General features: G+C 39.7%; 1 protein-coding gene across 1 annotated transcript in view; it reads right to left on the bottom strand.

Annotated features, from left to right (window-relative positions):
* The window catches only part of sspn (sarcospan), a 32,794-nt gene extending 23,827 nt beyond the window's left edge, over positions 1–8,967 (bottom strand). Inside the window, exon 1 of the mRNA XM_062981779.1 lies at positions 8,521–8,967. Within this exon, the coding sequence (XP_062837849.1) occupies positions 8,521–8,799 (279 nt within the window). The 5' untranslated portion in view covers positions 8,800–8,967. The remainder of the gene's footprint in view (positions 1–8,520) is intronic.
* Positions 8,968–20,511: the final 11,544 nt, after the last annotated feature.

Here is a 20,511-nt window from a genome sequence, read left to right on the forward strand (position 1 = left end):
TTTGTCAATGTCTATTGTTTCCAAATGCCGGCTGAGATCTTTTGGTACGGCACCCAATGTGCCATCACCACTGGGACCACCTGTACTGTTTCTGCCAGAGTCTTTGAAGTTCAATCTTGAGGTCCTGATAGCGGCTGAGTTTTTCCTGTTGTTGTTCATCAATGCAACTGTCACCTGGGATGGCAACATCAATGATCCAAACCTTTTTCTTTTCCACAACTGTGATATCTGGTGTGTTGTGTTCCAGAACTTTGTCAGTCTGGATTCGGAAGTCCCACAGTATCTTTGCGTGCTCATTTTCCAATACTTTGGCAGGTTTGTGATCCCACCAGTTCTTTACTGCTGGGAGGTGGTACTTGAGGCATAAGTTCCAATGAATCATAGTTGTGCCTCTGTTTGTAGTCTGTCTGTGCAATTTTCTTACAGCAGCTAAGAATATGATCAATGGTTTTGTCGGTTTCCTTGCACAGTCTGCATTTTGGGTCATCAGCTGATTTTTTGATCTTGGCCTTAATTGCATTTGTTCTGATGGCTTGCTCCTGGACTGCAAGGATCAGGCCTTCTGTCTCCTTCTTCAGGGTCCCATTCGTGAGCCAGAGCCAGGTCTTCTCCTTATCAGCTTTTCCTTCAATTTTGTCAAGGAACTTTCCATGCAATGTTTTGTTGTGCCAGCTGTCAACTCTAGTTTGTAGTGCGGTTTTCTTGTACTAGTTTTTTGTCTGCTGTGCTTTGAGGAGTTTCTGATTTTTGACTTCAATCAAAGCAGGTTCTTCACTTTGCTTTACATATTCTGCCAGGGTATTATTGTTGTTGTTGTTGTTATTGTTATTATATGTATCCAGTTGCATGCTACTATCAAATTTGGAAGTCTATGGTTTGTGCTCTTGCTTTATTTTAACAACCATATCCTGATTCATTTGTCTGTGTCTCCAGCACTTATGACCTAGAAGGTGCGGAAGGTGAGAGCTTGTTAAACTATGGATTTATTTTTTAAATTTTGAATTTTATTACACTATGTCAAATTTTACCACACAGAGAAGATGAGTAATGAATCCCAGTCCCAGTATTTGCATGTGGGGGAACATTTTGCTCTTGCTGGTTCACCAGCTAAATTCCCCTTCATTCATGCTAATGGACTAAAAGCGCTTGCTTTTTGGTGTGGAACAGGGCGACAGTTGTGCCACTAATAAAAGCAATGCTCCCTTCCATAAATCAGGCTTTATATAGCACATTAGCACCTCTCCCTTCACTCTTCTGTCACAACATGCTAGCTGCAGCCATGGGGAGAAAGTCACCCCTGAGATAATCCCAACAGGCATCCACAAGAATGAATTTACTCTATTATCGCCCCAAAGGTCTTGAAAATATCTTCCAGGGTTGGGCTGGAGCTTGCAAAGTGGAATGTTAATAAAGCACTGGGAGCCAGATTTGCACTTGAGTGGGAAGTTGCTAAAACAAGTGCTTGCTGATATTTTACACCATGTCTCTCTGTGTTCTGCCACGCTGCCAAGAAAAGAAACCATTGCTCATTTCTGTCTTAATAAGCAAGTGCCAGAAAACAGCACAGCCTGCTCCAAAAAAGAACCACAGTCTACTCCTGAATGTAAACATATTGTTGGGGGAGCAAAGCATATGATATCCTCATGCCCTCTTTGGGAAAGCTGCGTGATCTGCACGCTGATTTTATTGGTTGAAAAGCTAATAAAATTAATCAGGATCCAATTAACTGCACATATTTTCACAGTATCTGATTCCCTTGAGCTGTCTGGAATGCTCTCAGCCAGCATGATGTAGTGGTTTGAGGACTGGACTATATCTCTGGATACCAGTTTAATACTCTGCTCAGCCATGGATTGGGTGAATTGCACTCTCAGCCCCAGAAAACTATTTTCTGCTTCCAGTGAAGACACACTGGACTTCATCAGACACGCAAAATTGCTCATCCTACAACACTTGGACCTCTTTTCAGGCATGGAGCCCACTGGACCCCATCACATGTTTTTAATTTTTTTGTTTTTGTTTTCAGAATTATTGTAAATAGCACTACACAAAATTATACAAACATTCAGAACATTGCTGTATGTATTTCGGGCTGTGTGGCCATGTTCCAGAAGTAGTCTCTCCTGATGTTTCGCCCACATCTATGGCAGGCATCCTCAGAGGTTGTGAGGATGCCTGCCATAGATGTGGGCGAAACATCAGGAGAGAATACTTCTGGAACATGGACACACAGCCCGAAATACATACAACAACCCTGTGATCCCGGCCACGAAAGCCTTCGACAACACATTCAGAACATTTTCCATTGCTAACACAAGTTTACATTGTTCCTGCTCTTTCTCCCTCTTTCCCAAGGAACAGTTTATAAATTTTGCCGTATTTATTACGATTGTTTGATCATGAGGATAATCTTGTTTAATTCCTTATATTTATCTTTCCCCTTTATTCTGTAAATTAAGCCTTTCCATTTTGCCTCCCATGACTTTCTGGTTTGGCCCATTCTATAGTAACTTTTCCTTTCACTAATGTAGTCTTGGAGGACGTAGTCCGCTAAATATTTATACCATGTTTTAATGTCCCATGTCTTTTGGTCCTTCCAGTCTAAGGCAACTGAGGCTTTAATTGAATCTAACATGTAATGGTTAGCACAGTGTGTTAAAGCGCTGAGCTGCTGAACTTGCAGACCAAAAGGTGCCAGGTTCAAATCCCAGGAGCGGAATGAACGCCCGCTGTTAGCCTCAGCTCCTGCCAACCTAACAGTTCGAAAACATGCCAATGTGAGTAGATCAATAGGTACCGCTCCAGTGGGAAGGTAACGGCGTTCCATGCAGTCATGCCAGCCACATGACCTGGAGGTGTCTATGGACAACGCTGGCTCTTTGGCTTAGAAATAGAGATGAGCACCAACCCCCAGAGTCGATCACGACTGGACTTAATGTCAGGGGAAACCTTTACCTTTACCTTTTTTTACTTTACAAGGTGGTGGGAAGTAGGGAATAGGGACAGAAACATGACAACCAGATTGAATCTTAAGAGATGCAGTCACATTCTGAAAATGTTTTTCAATAGGCAAGACATGAATCACATTTTGGGTAAGCCAGCACTGTGCATATAATTGTGAGCCAACTTTAATAGCTTTAAATTTGGATCATAACATAATTTACCCCTACTTTCACTGACTCACAAGTTCTAGGTTTAAAATAAGAAACATCTGAGTGCCTTCCTCCCATTTACGCACTTTCAAGTCATTGTTGAATTATGGTGACACTATGAATCAGAGGTGGTTTGCCTTATTCTGACATACAGTACACAGCACTTGGTATTTCTTTTCTGTCCCCCATTTAAGTACTATCTAGGCCTGACCCTGCCTAGTTTCCTCATCAGACAATTTGGTGGCTCCAGGATATAAAACAGCCACTTAAAACAAACATTGGCTAAGAAATACAACCGATTTTCATCAATCTTATAACAGCAACATTCACAAATTATACCCAATGGGTAGAGAGGGTCCTAAGATATTATTAGTGTCTTGTGTAGAGAAGAATGCAAGATATTGTTTTAGATCAAGTACTTGGTCCAGCTAGTATTGGCCCAGCTAGGTATTGTTTACAGTTTGGTTAGAGAACCTATGACAATCAAATTCATTTTCAGAAATGTACTCGGGGCCACATTGCAGGGCAAAAGGTTAGAATAAAAAATGAGAGTGCGAGGTGAGAGGTAACTAAAGAGACCAGAGTAGATGTACAAAGATATACAAAGAATCTTGTACAAAGATGTACAAAGAATTTTCAGAATAAAACAAAACGCAAAATCCATAAAAGAGTGATACCATTTTTGGCCAACCAAAACACACAAAATACACCATGCAAGTTTTCAGATCTTCACTAGCATCATCAGGCAAAAGATGTTTAAAAAACCATACATGTGACAAAAAGAAAAACAATGGTGTGGGTAAATAGAGATTTAAAAGAGACAAATATATGTCATGAAAGAAGGGGAAATCACCAAAGAGGAATACAAATGAATAGCCTGTTCTTGTAGCAGAATACCTAAAGCTCAGAATGAGCTCAGGTTTGCTCAAGAAGTTACAAATAATAAAACAAGGGAGGGAGAAGTTTGGCTATGTTTGGAGCAAGAGGAAAAACAAGGAAATGGCAAGGCAATTGCATAGAAACTGGGAAATTCTAACAAGGGACAGGGAAAAGGATGAACAGTTTAATATCTTTCTTCTTGTCCTAAGTTTTCTCCCCAAAGCAAAACCATTATTTCACTCATGATAATGGAATAAACCATGAAGTAAGAAGACAATGACACAAAATAGGTAGTAAAGGTAAAGGTTTCCCCTGACTTTAAGTCCAGTAGTGTCCAACTCTGGGGGTTGGTGCTCATCTCCATTTCTAAGCAGAAGAGCTGGCATTGTCTGTAGACACTTCCAGGGTCATGTGGCTGGCATGACTACATGGAATGCCGTTACCTTCCTGCCGGAGGAGTACCTATTGATCTACTCACATTTGCATGTTTTCAAACTGCTAGCTTGGCAGAAGCTGACAGTGGGAGCTCACCCTGCTCCCCGGATTTGAACCACTGACCTTTTGGTCAGCAAGTTCCGCAGCTCAGTGGTTTAATCCGGGGGCTCCAAAAGCCAGCATTACCTCTTTTTAAAAAGCCTTCCAAACTATTTTTTACTCTTTTGGAGATAGTTATAAGCTTGGTAAATCAGGGCTGTGTTATGGATGCAGGATAACTTGATTTCAGAAAGGCTCTTGATAAGACACTCCATTATATTCTTATAGACAAGCTGGTGAAGTGTGGGCTAGACAGTTCATTAGCTAGCTTCATCTATAATTGTCTAAGTTTAGTAGATCTATAATTGATTGACAGGTTGAACTCAGAGAGTGTTCACCAATGGCTACTTTTTTTCTAGGGAGAAGGGACTAGTGGGGAGCCTTATGGTTTTATTCTAAGCCCAGGTTTGCTTAACATCTATATACAGTAGAGTCTCACTTATCCAACACTCACTTATCCAATGTTCTGGATTATCCAACGCATTTTTGTAGTCAATGTTTTCAATATATTGTGATATTTTGGTGCTAAATTCATAAATACAGTAATTACAACATAACATTACTGTGTATTGAACTGCTTTTTCTGTCAAATTTGTTGTAAAACATGATGTTTTGGTGCTTAATTTGTAAAATCATAACCTAATTTGATGTTTAATAGGCTTTTCCTTAATCCCTCCTTATTATCTAAGATATTCGCTTATCCAAGCTTCTACTGGCCCGTTTGGCTTGGATAAGTGAGACTCTACTGTATATAAAAATGTAATGGTTGTTTTACTATGGAGTAAACAGCAAAACCACTGAACCAAATCACACTAAATTTGGCCACAAAAGTCATAGTCATCCAAGGTACGTCTTTCAATCAAAACAATCTAGAAAAATATTCCAAATTACAGAGGATGAGGAAGAGCCTTTCTCCCCCTAACTGCCAGTTAGAAAGGTAGGCCCTGCTGCCCCTCCCCCCGCTGCCTTTAGGCCCCACCCCTTCATATCCTAGCAATTCCTTCAGGCAAAATGGTGCCCAGGGCACAGGCAAAGCTAGTTTTTTTTTAATAAATGATGAAATACAAGCCAGGTTTATCAGATGAGTCTCAACTGCCAGATAATGTGGGATAAACAGATAATCTGGAATCAGATGCTGGGATACAGGGGCAGTGTGAAATGGGCCTAGGACTTGTAGCAGTGGGTACAAATTACAAGAAAGGAGGTTCCACTTGAAGATTAAGAAGAACTTCCTGAATGTAAGAGCTGTTCAGCTGTGGAACTCTCTGCCTTAGAGTGTAGTGGAAGATCCTTTCTTGGAGGCTTTTAAACAGGGGCTGGATGGCCATCTGTCAGGGGTGCTTTGATTGTGTTGTTCCCACGTGGAAAGGGGTTGGATTAGCTGGCTCATTTATTTATTTATTTATTTACAGTATTTATATTCCGCCCTTCTACCCCCAAAGGGGACTCAGGGCAGATCACATTGCACACATATAAGGCAAACATTCAATGCCATAACATAGAACAGAGACAGAGACAGACGCAGGCAGGGGCTGGCCTCGAACTCATGACCTCTTGGTCAGAGTGATTTGCTGCAGCTGGCTGCTAACCAGCCTGCACCACAGCCCGGCCCCATGCAGTCTCGTCCAACCTGATGATTATGTGAATGTGATTTTAAGTAAAATATATGAAGTCTGTTGGATAAAGGGACTTGATGGTTTATGTAGTATTCAGAACGGGATTCTTCTTGGTGTCAGATCATCCGCTTGAAATGTGGTTTACTGTTAAACAAAACATGACAATGCATACAGTACAGAAAAGCAGTTCAGGATCAAGACACAACTACTACACATACACAGATGGCATTACGCCTCTCTCTATGTTGACTGAACACAAATACATTCTGAGCTTCTCTCCAGGCTGAGACGAGCATGCTGAACATTTGCTGAAATCACACGCTGCCTAATGGATCACGTGCTTCTGCATGATCACAAATAGCCTTATCGGTTGCTGCCACTCTCTTTCTACTCATGCCACAAGGAGATAGCATGTTGGGTGGGACTCTGAATGTCCTGCCTTCATCTGGCTTGGAACACATTTAAAAAAAAAATCACAATCTGAATGCCGAAACTAAGCCAACCCACTCCTAAATCCAGAGCAATGCATTTAGGATGAGCACCAAACCGATGAAATCACAGCCTTATTTTAACTCCTGGCAGTTGGGAAGCTGCAAAGGGTTGGTCCTCATTGCCCTACACAAAAATGCATGCAATATTTTTTTTTAAAAAAAATCTTCATTTAACTTTAACTTTGAAAATGTTTTGATGGGTTTTAGCTGTGAATTTGTAATGCTGTTTGTGTTTAATTCTATTTTAATGTTTGCATCTTTGTATATTTTAAATGGCACATTAATGCTTTTATGTCAAGCCGTTTTGAGTCCCCTTTGGGAAAATAAGCTAAAGATAAAGGTTTCCCCTTGACATTAAGTCCAGTTGTGTCCGACTCTGGGGGTTGGTGCTCATCTCCATTTCTAAGCCGAAGAGCCGGCATTGTCCGTAGACACCTCCAAAGTCATGTGGCCGGCATGACTGCATGGAATGCCGTTACCTTCCCACTGGAGCAGTACCTACTGTTCTACTCACATTTGCATGTTTTCAAACTGCTAAGGTAAAGGTAAAGGTTTCTCCTGACGTTAAGTCCAGTCGTATTCAACTCTGGGGGTTGGTGCTCATCTCAATTTCTAAGCCAAAGAGCTGGCGTTGTCTGTAGACACCTCCAAAGTCATGTGGCCGGCATGACTGCATGGAATGCCGCTACCTTCCTGCCGGAGTGATACCTATTGATCTACTCACATTTGCATGTTTTCAAACTGCTAAGGTAAAGGTAAAGGTTTCTCCTGACGTTTAGTCCAGTTGTATTTAACTCTGGGGGTTGGTGCTCATCTCCATTTCTAAGCCAAAGAGCCGGCGTTGTCTGTAGACACCTCCAAAGTCATGTGGCCGGCATGACTGCATGGAATGCCGTTACCTTCCCACTGGAGCAGTACCTATTGATCTACTCACATTTGCACGTTTTTGAACTGCTAGGTTGACAGAAGCTGGGGCTGACAGCGGGAGCTCAACCCCGCTCCCCGGATTCAAACCGCCGACCTTTCAGTCAGCAAGTTCAGCAACTCAGCGGTTATATCTGCTGCACCACTGGGGGCCTTTCTTCAGGAGACAAAGCGGGATATAAATAAATATAATAATTTCTATATACTGTTCACCTTATTTGGGGCGGAACAGAAGTATGTAGACAGGAGCCACCAGTAGCGCAGTGTGTTAAAGCGCTGAGCTGCTGAACTTGCAGACCGAAAGGTCCCAGGTTCAAATCCCGGGAGCGGAGTGAGCGCCCGCTGTTAGCTCCAGCTTCTGCCAACCTAGCAGTTCAAAAACATGCAAATGTGAGTAGATCAATGGGTACCGCTCCGGAGGGAAGGTAACGGCGCTCCATGCAGTCATGCCGGCCACATGATCTTGGAGGTGTCTAAGGACAACGCTGGCTCTTCGGCCTAAAAATGGAGATGAGCACCAGAGTCTTACACGACGGGACTTAATGTCAGGAGAAACCTTTACCTTTACTTAGAAGTACATAGATGTACGAGAGACCAGATATCAAACCTTCCCAATCTCGAAGCACGCTCCTAACTTGGAATTGTATGCGAAATATACACCTAGTGTGTATAGCCCACCCTAGGCTGGTTTGTAGTGTGCTGGATAGAAAAGAGCACAACTTGCGCATGGAAAGAAGCAGGCATCATCACATCACTGCAGGGCATTGGCTTCTGGAGAAGGAGTTAAAAGCTGAAGCCGGAGAAGAGCATGCAGTCGTGGGTTGGTTAGTGGGGAGCGCAGCCTGGCATGCAAAGTTGGCATTCCTGTTGACACACAGACAAAAAAAGAGGCGCTGGGAATGGCAGAAGAGGGAGTATGCTTACAATGATGCCCGCCCAATATGGAGTGTCTCTGACCAGCAGAGAGGCGCTGATGCCTGCCATAAAGAAGCCCAGCACGGTCACAGAGACGCCCAGCGCCAGCTGCAAGGAGGCCAGCAGCAGCGGGAAACGGCAGCCACAGCACGTGTGGACGTCCTCCTCCTGCCCCGCTTTGGCCTCGCTTTGGGCTCGCTTCTTGGGCATCGCGGCGTCTTGCTCTTTCCTGCTTGCCTCTGCCTGCTGCTGCTTCTGCTGCTGGGCTGCCTTCTCCTCTTTGCCCATGTTGAGCAACTACTCTCTCTCGCTCTCGCTCTTTGTGCGGCTGCCTGGCTGGTTCCTTCCTGGTATTTGGAATCGAAGAGGCTGAACAAATATGGAAAACATTTGGAGCTTTCCAAGAGCCACATATAGCCCCGTGGATAGGAAGGGGGGCGCCAGGGGGGTGGCCGACGGCCGGCAGGGAAGCAGCCCATCCCACGGGCAGTTGGTGGGAATGAATCGAAGCTGCTCTGTCCTGGGTGGGCTTGGCCTGGCAGGCATGCCTGGGAATGGAGATGCCCCACGCTGCCTGCCTCCATGCCTGCCTCTTGTGATTCTCTGAAAAGGATTCTCACCTGGGAATGTATTCTGGAGCAACTTGGGGTGTGTCTACATTGCACAATTAGTGCAGCTTTGACACGACTTGAACCGCCCTGGCTCAAGGCTATGGAATCATAAGCATTGCAGTTTTAGGGAATCACCAAGTTGGAAGGGATCACAAGAGCCATCCAGTCCAACACCCCTGCTATGCAGGAACATAGGCTTTAGTCTCCAGATCAAACTTTTTAAACATAGGGCTACGGAAACAGAGATAGTAAAAAATTCGATGACGACATGGGCCTCCAATATTGGCAGAACAATAAAACTGAAAAATGTGGAACTTATGTGGAATGTAAAATTGAAATACACATATACAGCTGATTTAAAGGAAAACTGGTACAAAATGATGTACAGGTGGTATATGACACCAGAAAAAGTAGGATTAATGTACAGTAGAGTCTCACTTATCCAACATAAACGGGCCAGCAGAACGTTGGATAAGTGAATATGTTGGATAATAAGGAGAGATTAAGGAGAAGCCTATTAAACATCAAATTAGGTTATGATTTTACAAATTAAGCACCAAAACATCATGCTATACAACAAATTTGACAGAAAAAGTAGTTCAATGTGCAGTAATGCTACGTAGTAATTACTGTATATACGAATTTAGCACCAAAATATCACGATATATTGAAAACTGACTACAAAAATGCGTTGAATAATCCAGAATGTTGGATAAGCGAGTGTTGGATAAGTGAGACTCTACTGTATAAAAATTCACAAAATAAGTGTTGGGAGTGTGGTGAACAAGAAGGCACATTTTATCACACATGGTGGACATGTAAAAAAGCAGCAAATTATTGGAAAATGGTCCATGCAACCTGGCAACAGATCATCAAGACTAAAATACAATTATAACCAGAGTACTTTCTGTTAAATATGATAGATGAAGAGAAAGAGTAATGGGATAGAAATAAAGATATTCTATTTGTGTATTTGAGCCCCAGTGGTGAAGTGTGTTAAAGCACTGAGCTGCTGAACTTGCAGACCGAAAAGTCCCAGGTTCAAATTCTGGGAGCGGCGGGCCGCTGTTAGCTTCAGCTTCTGCCAACCTAGCAGTTCGAAAACATGCCAATGTGAGTAGATCAATAGGCACCGCTCCGGCGGGAAGGTAAGGGCGCTCCATGCAGTCATGCCGGCCACATGACCTTGGAGGTGTCTACGAACAACACCGGCTCTTCGGCTTAGAAATGGAGATGAGCACCAACCCCCAGAGTCAGACATGACTGGACTTAACATCAGGGGAAACATTTACCTTTACTATCAATAACTAAAAACAGTGTCAACACAACAATCAAATAAAATAAACAATTAAAACACAGAATACAATATACTACCATCGTTACTATATAAAAATGAGGTAATAAAAACAAGCATCACCACTGATGGATAAAATGGGGTGGTCATATAAAAGTGAATAATTTCAAGACCATTTCCTAAAGTGCATGGACAAGTGTCAGAGAGTTGCCTGAGATGATTTGGGATAATAATAATAATAATAATAATAATAATAATAATAATAATAATAATAATAATAATAATAATAATAATATCTTCTATCCCACCACCATCTCCCTGCAGGGAGAAGAAATAGAAGGGTACTTTCTTTCATGTTTAATGGATCTGCTCAGTAGTACAAAACATTTGGAGAAATGTTGTTAAGGAAACAAATAACATGCTCATCAACAAGGTTAAGAAAAATCAAGGAAATGTGCCTTTTGGGACTAATTAGAGAGGGAGTAAGTCAGGGGAATAAAGAAATTTGCCAAAACAGCTTTATAACAGAATGATAACAGTGAAATCCTGGAAGGGTTAAAGAGAGCTATCTATGAAGTATATATGGTATATTTATTATTTTTCTCTATTATGATTGGTATTGTTACATTTATTATTTTACTGCATTAATTATTATTATTATTACATTTATTATTTTACTCTATTATTGTTACGTGTACATTTATTTTACTCTACTTTTATTATTATTAATACATTTATTATTTTACTCTATTTATTATTACATTTATTATTTTACTGCATTTATTATTATTATTACATTTATTTTTTCACTCTATTGTTGTTACTTTTACATTTATTTTACGCTATTTGTATTATTATTACATTTATTATTTCACTCTATTATTATTAAAAGGATACATAGGCACTAGGCTTGTCCAAATATTCGTTATGTTTCTCGTTTTGTAATTATTTCGGATTGTTCTCGTTTTTTGAAATGAGTATTGAAACATTTTCCCTGGGCGCAACTGGCAATGTAATTCGAACCATCGTTGGCCCATTCTGTAATTGTTTCTTAAAATTTTCGTTAAATTTTTTCCTTCCAAATTTTTTTTTTAAATTTTTTTAAAAAAAAATTTAAATTTTTTTTGTTTCTGCAACCTAACATGAATGGGAGCCTAGCGCAGGCTAACATGGCTACCGCTCCCTGGCCAATCAGAGACTTCCACGATGGCTGAAAAAGGTGGGGGCTAGCGTCCTCCGCGTCCACGTGGAGGATCTCTCTAAAAATCCCCTCCCCAACTGAGCCAAGCCATTCTGGGTTGGGATACCGAGGAGAGAGGGTGTTTCGCGCGCGCTGGGAAGCTGCTTGCTTGCTTGGGGGAGAGAGGGCTAAGTGACTGGGGGTAGAGTGTTTCTGTTGTTGCTGGTTCGATATTGTGTTTTTTGGGGGGGAAATTGGCTGGGGGCTTTGGGCAGAGTTCTTGCTGTGGCTGGCTTTAGGGAACTTTTTTTTTTCCAAAGGATGTCTGCGTCCTGCTAGTGCTGAGCTTGGGGTGCTTTCCATCTACTCCTGAGGGAGACCTTTTGCCTTTCTGTTTTCTTTTTTGGAATTTAGCAATCACCACATCAGCCCTTCTTTGCAATCCTGAAAGGGAGGGAACTTGAAAATAATAGTTTCCAAAGGACGTCTGCGTTCCTGCAAGTGCATTGCTTCCCTCCCGCTCCGTTTGTAATCCCAAGCCCCCGGGCTGAGTGTTATTGCAGCAATCACAAAGACACACATTGTTTTCAAACCTAAAGGGTACATTGGAAGAAATAGTTTCCAAAGGATGTGGGGCACCCGCCAAGGCATTACTTCCCTCACGCTCCATTTCTATTCCCAAGCCTTGGGCTGAGTTTTATTTCTGCAATCACATAGTCAGACATTGATTTGATTCAATAGAGGGTCCACAGCAATTTATAGTTTCCAAAGGACGTTGCCAATCCTGTCAAGGCATTGCTTGGCGTGTGCTACATTTCTAATCCAAAGTCCTCAGCCAGAGTTTCATTTTTGCAATCACAAGGTCAGCCAGTGGCACCATTGATCAAAAGGTTCAAAGGCAATTTATAGTTTCCAAAGGACGTTGCCAATCCTGTCAAGGCATTGCTTGGTGTGTGCTGCATTTCTAATCCAAAGTCTACACAAGTAGAAGAGGGACTTTTACAGTGATAAGAACCCAATTGAACAGGAAATAAGACTTTCAAACCAGGAACAGGTTTCTTCAAATATTGAAAAATAGTGTATTATAAAAAGTTATGAAAATTCGCCAAAAATCATAGGAGACAGGAAACATTCTACAATTTGTTGAGCAAAGAGTGTGGAATGTGTTCTCCCACTGTACCAAATTTGATGAGGATAACTCAAGAAATGAGGGCGGGAGACCCCCAGAAAAGTCCCCCCCCCCGGTTTCCTGTTTTTTGGCGATTGCGCATGCGTGTCCGCCATTTTAGAAACATTTTAGAAACATTACGAATTTTCGGAAATATCTGAAAATTTTGGCTGAAAAATTAAGAAATAATTTCTATATTGAAGAGCCGGCACCCCCTACTTTAGAAACGAGAATTGAAACATTTTTTCCATCGATCGGACAAGCCTAATAAGCACATTTACATTGAAGAAAATGAAAGTAATGATTTAATCAGAGTTGAACAGTTGTATCTTAAATTACAGTTTGATGTAAAGATTCAAAAACATTTAAACTACTGATGCCTCAATTAATGTAATTTTATTGGTATCTCGGCTTATACTGGAGTCAATGTTTTCCCAGTTTTTTTTTTGTGGTAAAATTAGGTGCCTCGGCTTATATTCGGGTCGGCTTATACTCGAGTATATACGGTATCTCTCATCTAATTACATATCGCTCTAAAACAGAAACATACATATATAAATCAGTTTTAAAGGAGAACTTCCTGCTACCCTTTGGTAAGTTTCTCCATAATTTAATGGTATTTTTTAAAAACTTCCTCCTTATATGTATGGTAGCAAATTACTTTTGCTGGTTATTTATATTAACAAATCACTAACCCATTTATTTCTCCAAATCTGTACACAAAGTCTTTTCCCCTCTCTCTGGTTTTGTTTCAGTCCATAACTCTCACCAGCCCTATCCCTCATAGTCATTGGTGTGGGATTATAGAAGTTGCTATGCAAAAACATATTTGGAGAGCCACAGTTACTTCTGTTTAACATAAATGTAAATATTTATATCATTTTTAATATTTTGAAAGTTTTAATTAATGTCATATTTAAATAATATCTGCAAAGACCAATAAGAGCAAAATAAATTAAATATATCAGGCTGGTAGTATCAAAAAGTTTTGACAAATCCAGGTATATCCACATTATACAGTTATGAGAAACCAAGAGGGGAAAGTAGTGGCAATCGTGTTGATGCCTACCAAAAAAAAAAAAAAAAAGATTTTCACACATGCTGAGACTGCAACAAGGAAGTCTTTCCCGTGACATATTCTAAGAAACTATGCAATTTCCAACTCTTTATGGTGTTTAACAGCAATGAAGTGTGTCTCTGGTATTAATAAATTACGGTGTCAATTTGCTTTATGGCTTCAGCAATATCCTCTTCAGGCATTTATATTTCATACAGAAACAAGGACGCTCAAAATGATCTCACACACTTTTTATAAAACGTATATCTGATGAACACGTTTTCTGTAATGTAAAAAGCAGTATTATTTCTAATACGGTGAAAAAATCAAGAAAGTAAAGTTGGAAGCTTTTATCCACGACTCCACAAGAGATGGAAATTGGTCCCAAAAGAATCTTCCCCAATTGCCTTTGAGGACAAATGTGCCGTCGCACCTGGGGCTATAACTCTTAGCGAAAGAGGCATCTTTCCCCAGGGGATTGCTTCTTGTCCTCCTTTAGGGAAACTGGAACTCCCAAGGACCAAAACACTGTAGATAACTCAAAACTGGTTTTATTGTTCACAAAAGGTTATCCCAATAAGCTGGAGGTTTCAAAGGGGTAAAGGAAAATATACATTACAGTCTTTGGTTGTCTTAAGTCCAAGGAGCTTTGCAGCTGAGAAGCTTTTCCAGGTCCCTCTTTCTCAATGGCTGTGAATGCCAGAGCAATCCTCAGCCTCAGTCCAAATGGCCTATGTTTAAAGACACAGTCTTCCTCTGATGCCAAAGAACTGATTTGAAGGCACTTGAGACTCCTCAACGTTGTCCAGGTTGGCCCTGAACATGAAGCATAAGTCTCAAGGGTAAGAACCTCAGAATTGGTGCTGAGAGGTAACTTAATCAAGGGCTTTTAGAGCCAAGTCTCTCTCTCACGTCCATCTGGTAGAAAGCTTGATGGTGGAATGAAAAAGGAAACACTGACCCACTCCAGGAAAGGGTGGAGTCAAACAATTGAGCTGAGGGAGCAATGTAACTGGTGCAAACAACATTGATTGACAGCTATAAATAACCAACCAGTCCAACTACATTTACAGGGTAAAAAGGCAAAATCAGGCATAATACAATAATTCAAATCTTGCAACTTACAGATCCACATACAGATGGCTCCACTTGCGCCGTCACAACAAAAGTCCCCTCCCAGGTTATGTTTGCGGGGCCATGTCCTCTTTTCTCCCTTTTTTGCTTTTCCTTCTTTTCTTTTTTTTCTTTTTTTTAATATAATCTTTATTAAAAAAAATTCCATTAATGCATTGACCTATCTAAAGGAAAGGTTGGGGTGGGAAGGTCGAGGTAAGTGGGTACGGGAGGGGTAAGGGGTGGTGAAATGGGTAGCCCTATCATGTGTTTGGGGAGATGAGGGGGCTGAGGGGGGAAATCTCTTGTGGGCCAGGGTAGGGTTCTGGATTGGAAGAGGACAAGGGGATGTTCGGGGAGAAATAGGAATGGGGGTTGAAATTCGACTCCCGGATTGGGACCCTATCTACAATGGGGGGAGGGGTTGGTTGGGGGGGGGGGATGGACTTCCACTCTTCTTTCTTCCTTCTATTCTCGTGTTTCATTTTCCTTTCAATTCTTCTTGTAGGTAAATTTCCAGCTCAGACCAGTCCGTTTGTTTCATTGGTTTCCCTGTGCTTCTTCTTGTCAGATAGGTTAATTTGTCCATATTTTTAATGTCTAGTAATTTTTCCAACCACATTGTTACCGTGGGGCTCTCTGGGTTCTTCCAGTTTTTTGCTACTACCATTCTTGCGGCAGTTACTGCATATGTAAAGATTTTTATCTTATTTTCTTTTTCTTTTAAGGAGCCTAATGGATCTTGCTTTTGCATTTCGAGTAACCCTAATAAATAATGTTCAGGTTTACATTCCAAATTAATTTTTAGCATTTTTTTACATTCTAGGTGGATTGATTTCCAATAGTTTTTAATATTTTTACAATTCCACCATATATGAAAATATGACCCTATTTGTTCTTTACACCGCCAACATCTTTTATCTCTGTTTCGATACATTATTCCCAATTTTTTGTGGGGTTAGATACCATCTATGGATAGTTTTTAGCCAATTTTCTTTCAAGTCAATTGAATAGCAATATTTTATTTTTTTTATTCCAAATATTTTCCCATTCATCCATTGTGATAGGTCTGCCTATATTCCTAGACCATTTTAACATTGATTCCTTGACTATTACAGATTCTGTATTCCATTCTATTAATTAATCTATATATATAAAATGATAAAGTTGTTTGCGCAGTGACTATAACAACAAAACTAAACATCCCAGAAATACGAAATTTGGCAACACAATGCAAAAGGCTTGCCTCCCGGTTACAACAACACAACCACACCACAAAACCACAATCCGGACCCACAAAACTCACAACAACGCATCATGCGATAACAACACAACTAAACGCCCCAGAAATACAAAACTTGGCAACACAATGCAAAAGCCTTGCCTCCCAGTTGTAACAACACAACCACACCACAAAACCACACAGGACCCACAAAACTCACAACAACGCATTGTGACTATAACAACACAACTAAACGCCCCAGAAATACGAAACTTGGCAACACAACGCAAAAGCCTTCCCTCCAGGTTGTAACAACACAACCACACCACAAAACCACAATCCGGACCCATAAAACTCACAACAACACATCGTGACTATAACAACACAACTAAACGCCCCAGAAATACGAAACTTGGCACACAACTAAACACCCCAGAAATATAAAACTTGACAACACAACGCAAAAGCCTTGCCTCCCGGTTGTAACAACACAACCACACCACAAAACCACAATCTGGACCCATAAAACTCACAACAACGCATCGTGACTATAACAACACAACTAAACGCCCCAGAAATACGAAACTTGGCACACAACTAAACACCCCAGAAATATAAAACTTGACAACACAACGCAAAAGCCTTGCCTCCCGGTTGTAACAACACAACCACACCACAAAACCACAATCCGGACCCATAAAACTCACAACAACGCATCGTGACTATAACAACACAACTAAACACCCCAGAAATATAAAACTTGACAACACAATGCAAAAGCCTTGCCTCCCGGTTGTAACAACACAACCACACCACAAAACCACAATCCGGACCCACAAAACTCACAACAATGCATCGTGACTATAACAACACAACTAAACGCCCCAGAAATACGAAACTTGGTGCACAACTAAACGCCCCAGAAATACAAAACTTGACAACACAACACAAAAGCCTTTTCTCCCGGTTGTAACAACACAACTACACCACAAAACCACAATCCGGACCCACAAAACTCACAACAACGCATTGTGACTATAACAAATACCAAATTTGACAATACAACTCATCCACCTCCCCAATCCCTACATTCACACTTGGCCTCCAAAAAAACAATTACAATAATAACAATAACAACAACAACAATAAGAATCAACACCATCACAGACAAGAAACAGCCAGGCACTGAGGCTGAGAGGCCAGTCAGTGCTACACTGGGCCTCCAAAAAACAATACAGTAGCATCTAACTTATCCAACCTTCATGACCACAACAAAAACAATAATAATAAACACCTACACAGGCAAAACAAAAAAAGGACTATTGTACCACAATAAAAATATAAACCGCACTCAGCAGAATCAGACATTACAACTAACAACAAACCAAAGACAACAGGGATCTCAAGCAATTATCAATCAACACAAAAATTGAAGAAGGTAACAGACTTCAAATACTACTACTAATGTGAGTATAAAGAAGGTCACAGCATAAATACAACCTAATGTAGACTGACCAACACCACCAGACTAAGCCACAGCAACGCGTGGCCGGGCACAGCTAGTTTATTATATAGAATCGTTACCAATTTCTTGTTTTTCTGGAGTATATTGTCCCAGAAATTGTTACCCAAATTGAAACCAGTTTCTTTATCTCTGTTATAACTTTCTTTTATTTGATGGTATTGGAACCAGGATATGTTCCTGTATTTTTTTTGAATTTCCTCTAATTCTTTGATACCTACTATTCCAGATATTAAATTTGATTTTTTTAAAGTTTCTTTATATGTTGGCCAATTATTCCAGCCCAATAATCTACGTTGGTTGGCTTCTAAAGAGGAAAGCCAGAGTGGTGTTTTCTCATATAGATGTCTTTTATATTTTGCCCATATTTTGATCAAGGATGACCTCACAAAATGGTTTCCGAAATTTTTATCAATTTTCATTTTATCGTAGCATCCATGCCAACCCCATCACAGATTAAATCCTTCAATTGTCAATAATTTTTTGTTTTCCAATTTAACCCAGTCGATTACCCATTCCAAAGCACACGCCTCATGGTAAAGTTGTAAATCAGGCAGTCCAAAACCTCCTCTCATTTGAGGGGTGATCATCGTACTAAATTTTATTCGGGGCTTTTTATTTTTCCAAATGAATTTTGACAGCTCTTTGTTCCAATCTTTGAATATCCTAGCCCCTCTAATAATTGGGATGTTCCTGAACAAATATAACAATTTAGGCAAGACATTCATTTTAATAACCGCAATTCTCCCCATAAGTGAAATGTTTAAATTCGCCCAGTTTTCTAAATCTTTTTTTATTTCCTTCCATTGTGCCCCGTAATTGAGATCTAATAGTTGATTGTTTTTACTAGCGATCCAGATCCCTAAATATTTCATTTTTTTTACTATTTCCAAACCCGATTTCTCCTTTAATTCCCTCTGGCTTCTCATAGACATATTTTTAGTAAGGATTACTGTTTTCTTTTTGTTTAATTTGAAACCTGCCAGATTCCCAAAATCCTCTATTTTTTTAAGCCAATCTTTTATCTTTTCTTTTGGGTTTTCAATTACACAAATTACATCATCAGCAAATGCTCTAATCTTTATTTCTTGTTTGTCCAGTTTAATCCCCCTTAAATTTTCATCTTTTTGAATTGAATTTAACATAATCTCCAATGTAAAGATAAAAATTAACGGAGACAAGGGACAGCCTTGTCTCGTTCCTTTAGTTATTTCAAATTCTTTTGTTAATTGATTATTTACTCTAATTCTGGCACTTTGCTGATAATATATTGCGTTGATTCCATTTTGAAATTGATTTCCTATGTCTATTTCCTTTAATAATAATTTTAAAAAGTTCCAATTAACATTATCAAAGGCTTTTTCAGCGTCCACTGCTAAAAAGCCCACTTCTTTTTGATGATTTACATCGAAATATTCTATCGAGTCTATTCTTAATCTGACGTTGTTTTTTGTACTGCGATTGGGAAGGAATCCAGTTTGGTCGTCTGAAATCCATTCTTTTAGAAATTTGGTAAATCTATTAGCCAGCACTTTTGTGAAAATTTTATAATCGGTATTGAGTAATGAGATAGGGCGATAGTTTGATACCTTATTTGGATCTGATCCTTCTTTATGTATTAAAATGATTTCCGCTTTTTTCCACGTCTCTGGAATGGTTTTTTTTAGTTAGGGCTTCATTCATTATTTTTTTCAAGTATTGAGTTATTTCATCTGATTGTATTTTATAGAATCCCGCCGTAAATCCATCAGGACCTGGGGAATGATAGCCATTTTTATTTCGTTTTCTGTGATTTCTTTATTTAAGATTAGTCTTTGTTCTTCCGTAATTTTTTGCAATTTTTGCTTGCTTAAATATTCGCCAATTAATTCTAAATCTATATTATCTTTTTTATATAGATTACTATAAAAACTTTCAAAGTTTTCTCTTAACTTATCCTCTATGTATATCATTTTCCCTTGTGATTCTATTTTTGTAATTTGTTGTTTGTTTTTCTTTTTCCTTATCACTCTAGCCAACCATCTCCCTGGTTTATTTGCGTTCTCAAATGCGTTCTGTTTAATCCATTTCAGTTGATTAGCTAAGTGCTCCAATTCTAGGTTGCTTTTTTGTTTGTGTAATATTTTTAATTTTTTCATGACCTTTCCATCACTTGGGTTTTTTTTTAATTGTGATTCCTCTGCATCAATTTCTTTTTGTATATCTTGTAGTTTTTGATATTTAATTCTATTTTTTTGTGCTTTCTGCTGTATAAAATGGCCCCAAGCTACCGCTTTATAGGCATCCCAGGTTATTTGTGGACTTGTCTCTTGATTGTCATTTAATTGAAAATATTCAATAGTCATCTTTTTAATTTTTTTAATGTCAATTTCCTGTTTAATTAAATTATTATCCAGTCTCCAACTTAAAGGTTTCTTTTTGTAGTTTATGTTCATAATCAATGGGCAGTGATCTGAGAGATCTCGTGTTAGAATTTTTATCTCATCTACTTTGGGTTCTAAACTTTTAGATGTCCAGATCATATCGATTCTGGACCATGAATTATGGCGATTAGAGTAGAATGTATAGTCTTTTTGTGTGGGATTACATATTCTCCAGATGTCCTCTAGATCGTATTCATCTTTTAATTGCAAAAAGTTTATTGGAAGAGAGTTATTTTTTTTTCTTTTTCTTTACCGACTTATCTAAATTATTATCTAATATTCCATTGAAGTCTCCCGTAATTACAATGTGGTCAAAGTCTGTCTTCCCGATTTGGGTTCTTAGTGCACTAGCAAATTTTCTTTTGGGGCTGTTTGGAACGTAGATGTTACAGATTAAGAGTTTTTCAGTA

The sequence above is a fragment of the Anolis carolinensis genome, chromosome 5 (genome assembly GCF_035594765.1).
Source record: "Anolis carolinensis isolate JA03-04 chromosome 5, rAnoCar3.1.pri, whole genome shotgun sequence".
Taxonomy (NCBI): domain Eukaryota; kingdom Metazoa; phylum Chordata; class Lepidosauria; order Squamata; family Dactyloidae; genus Anolis; species Anolis carolinensis.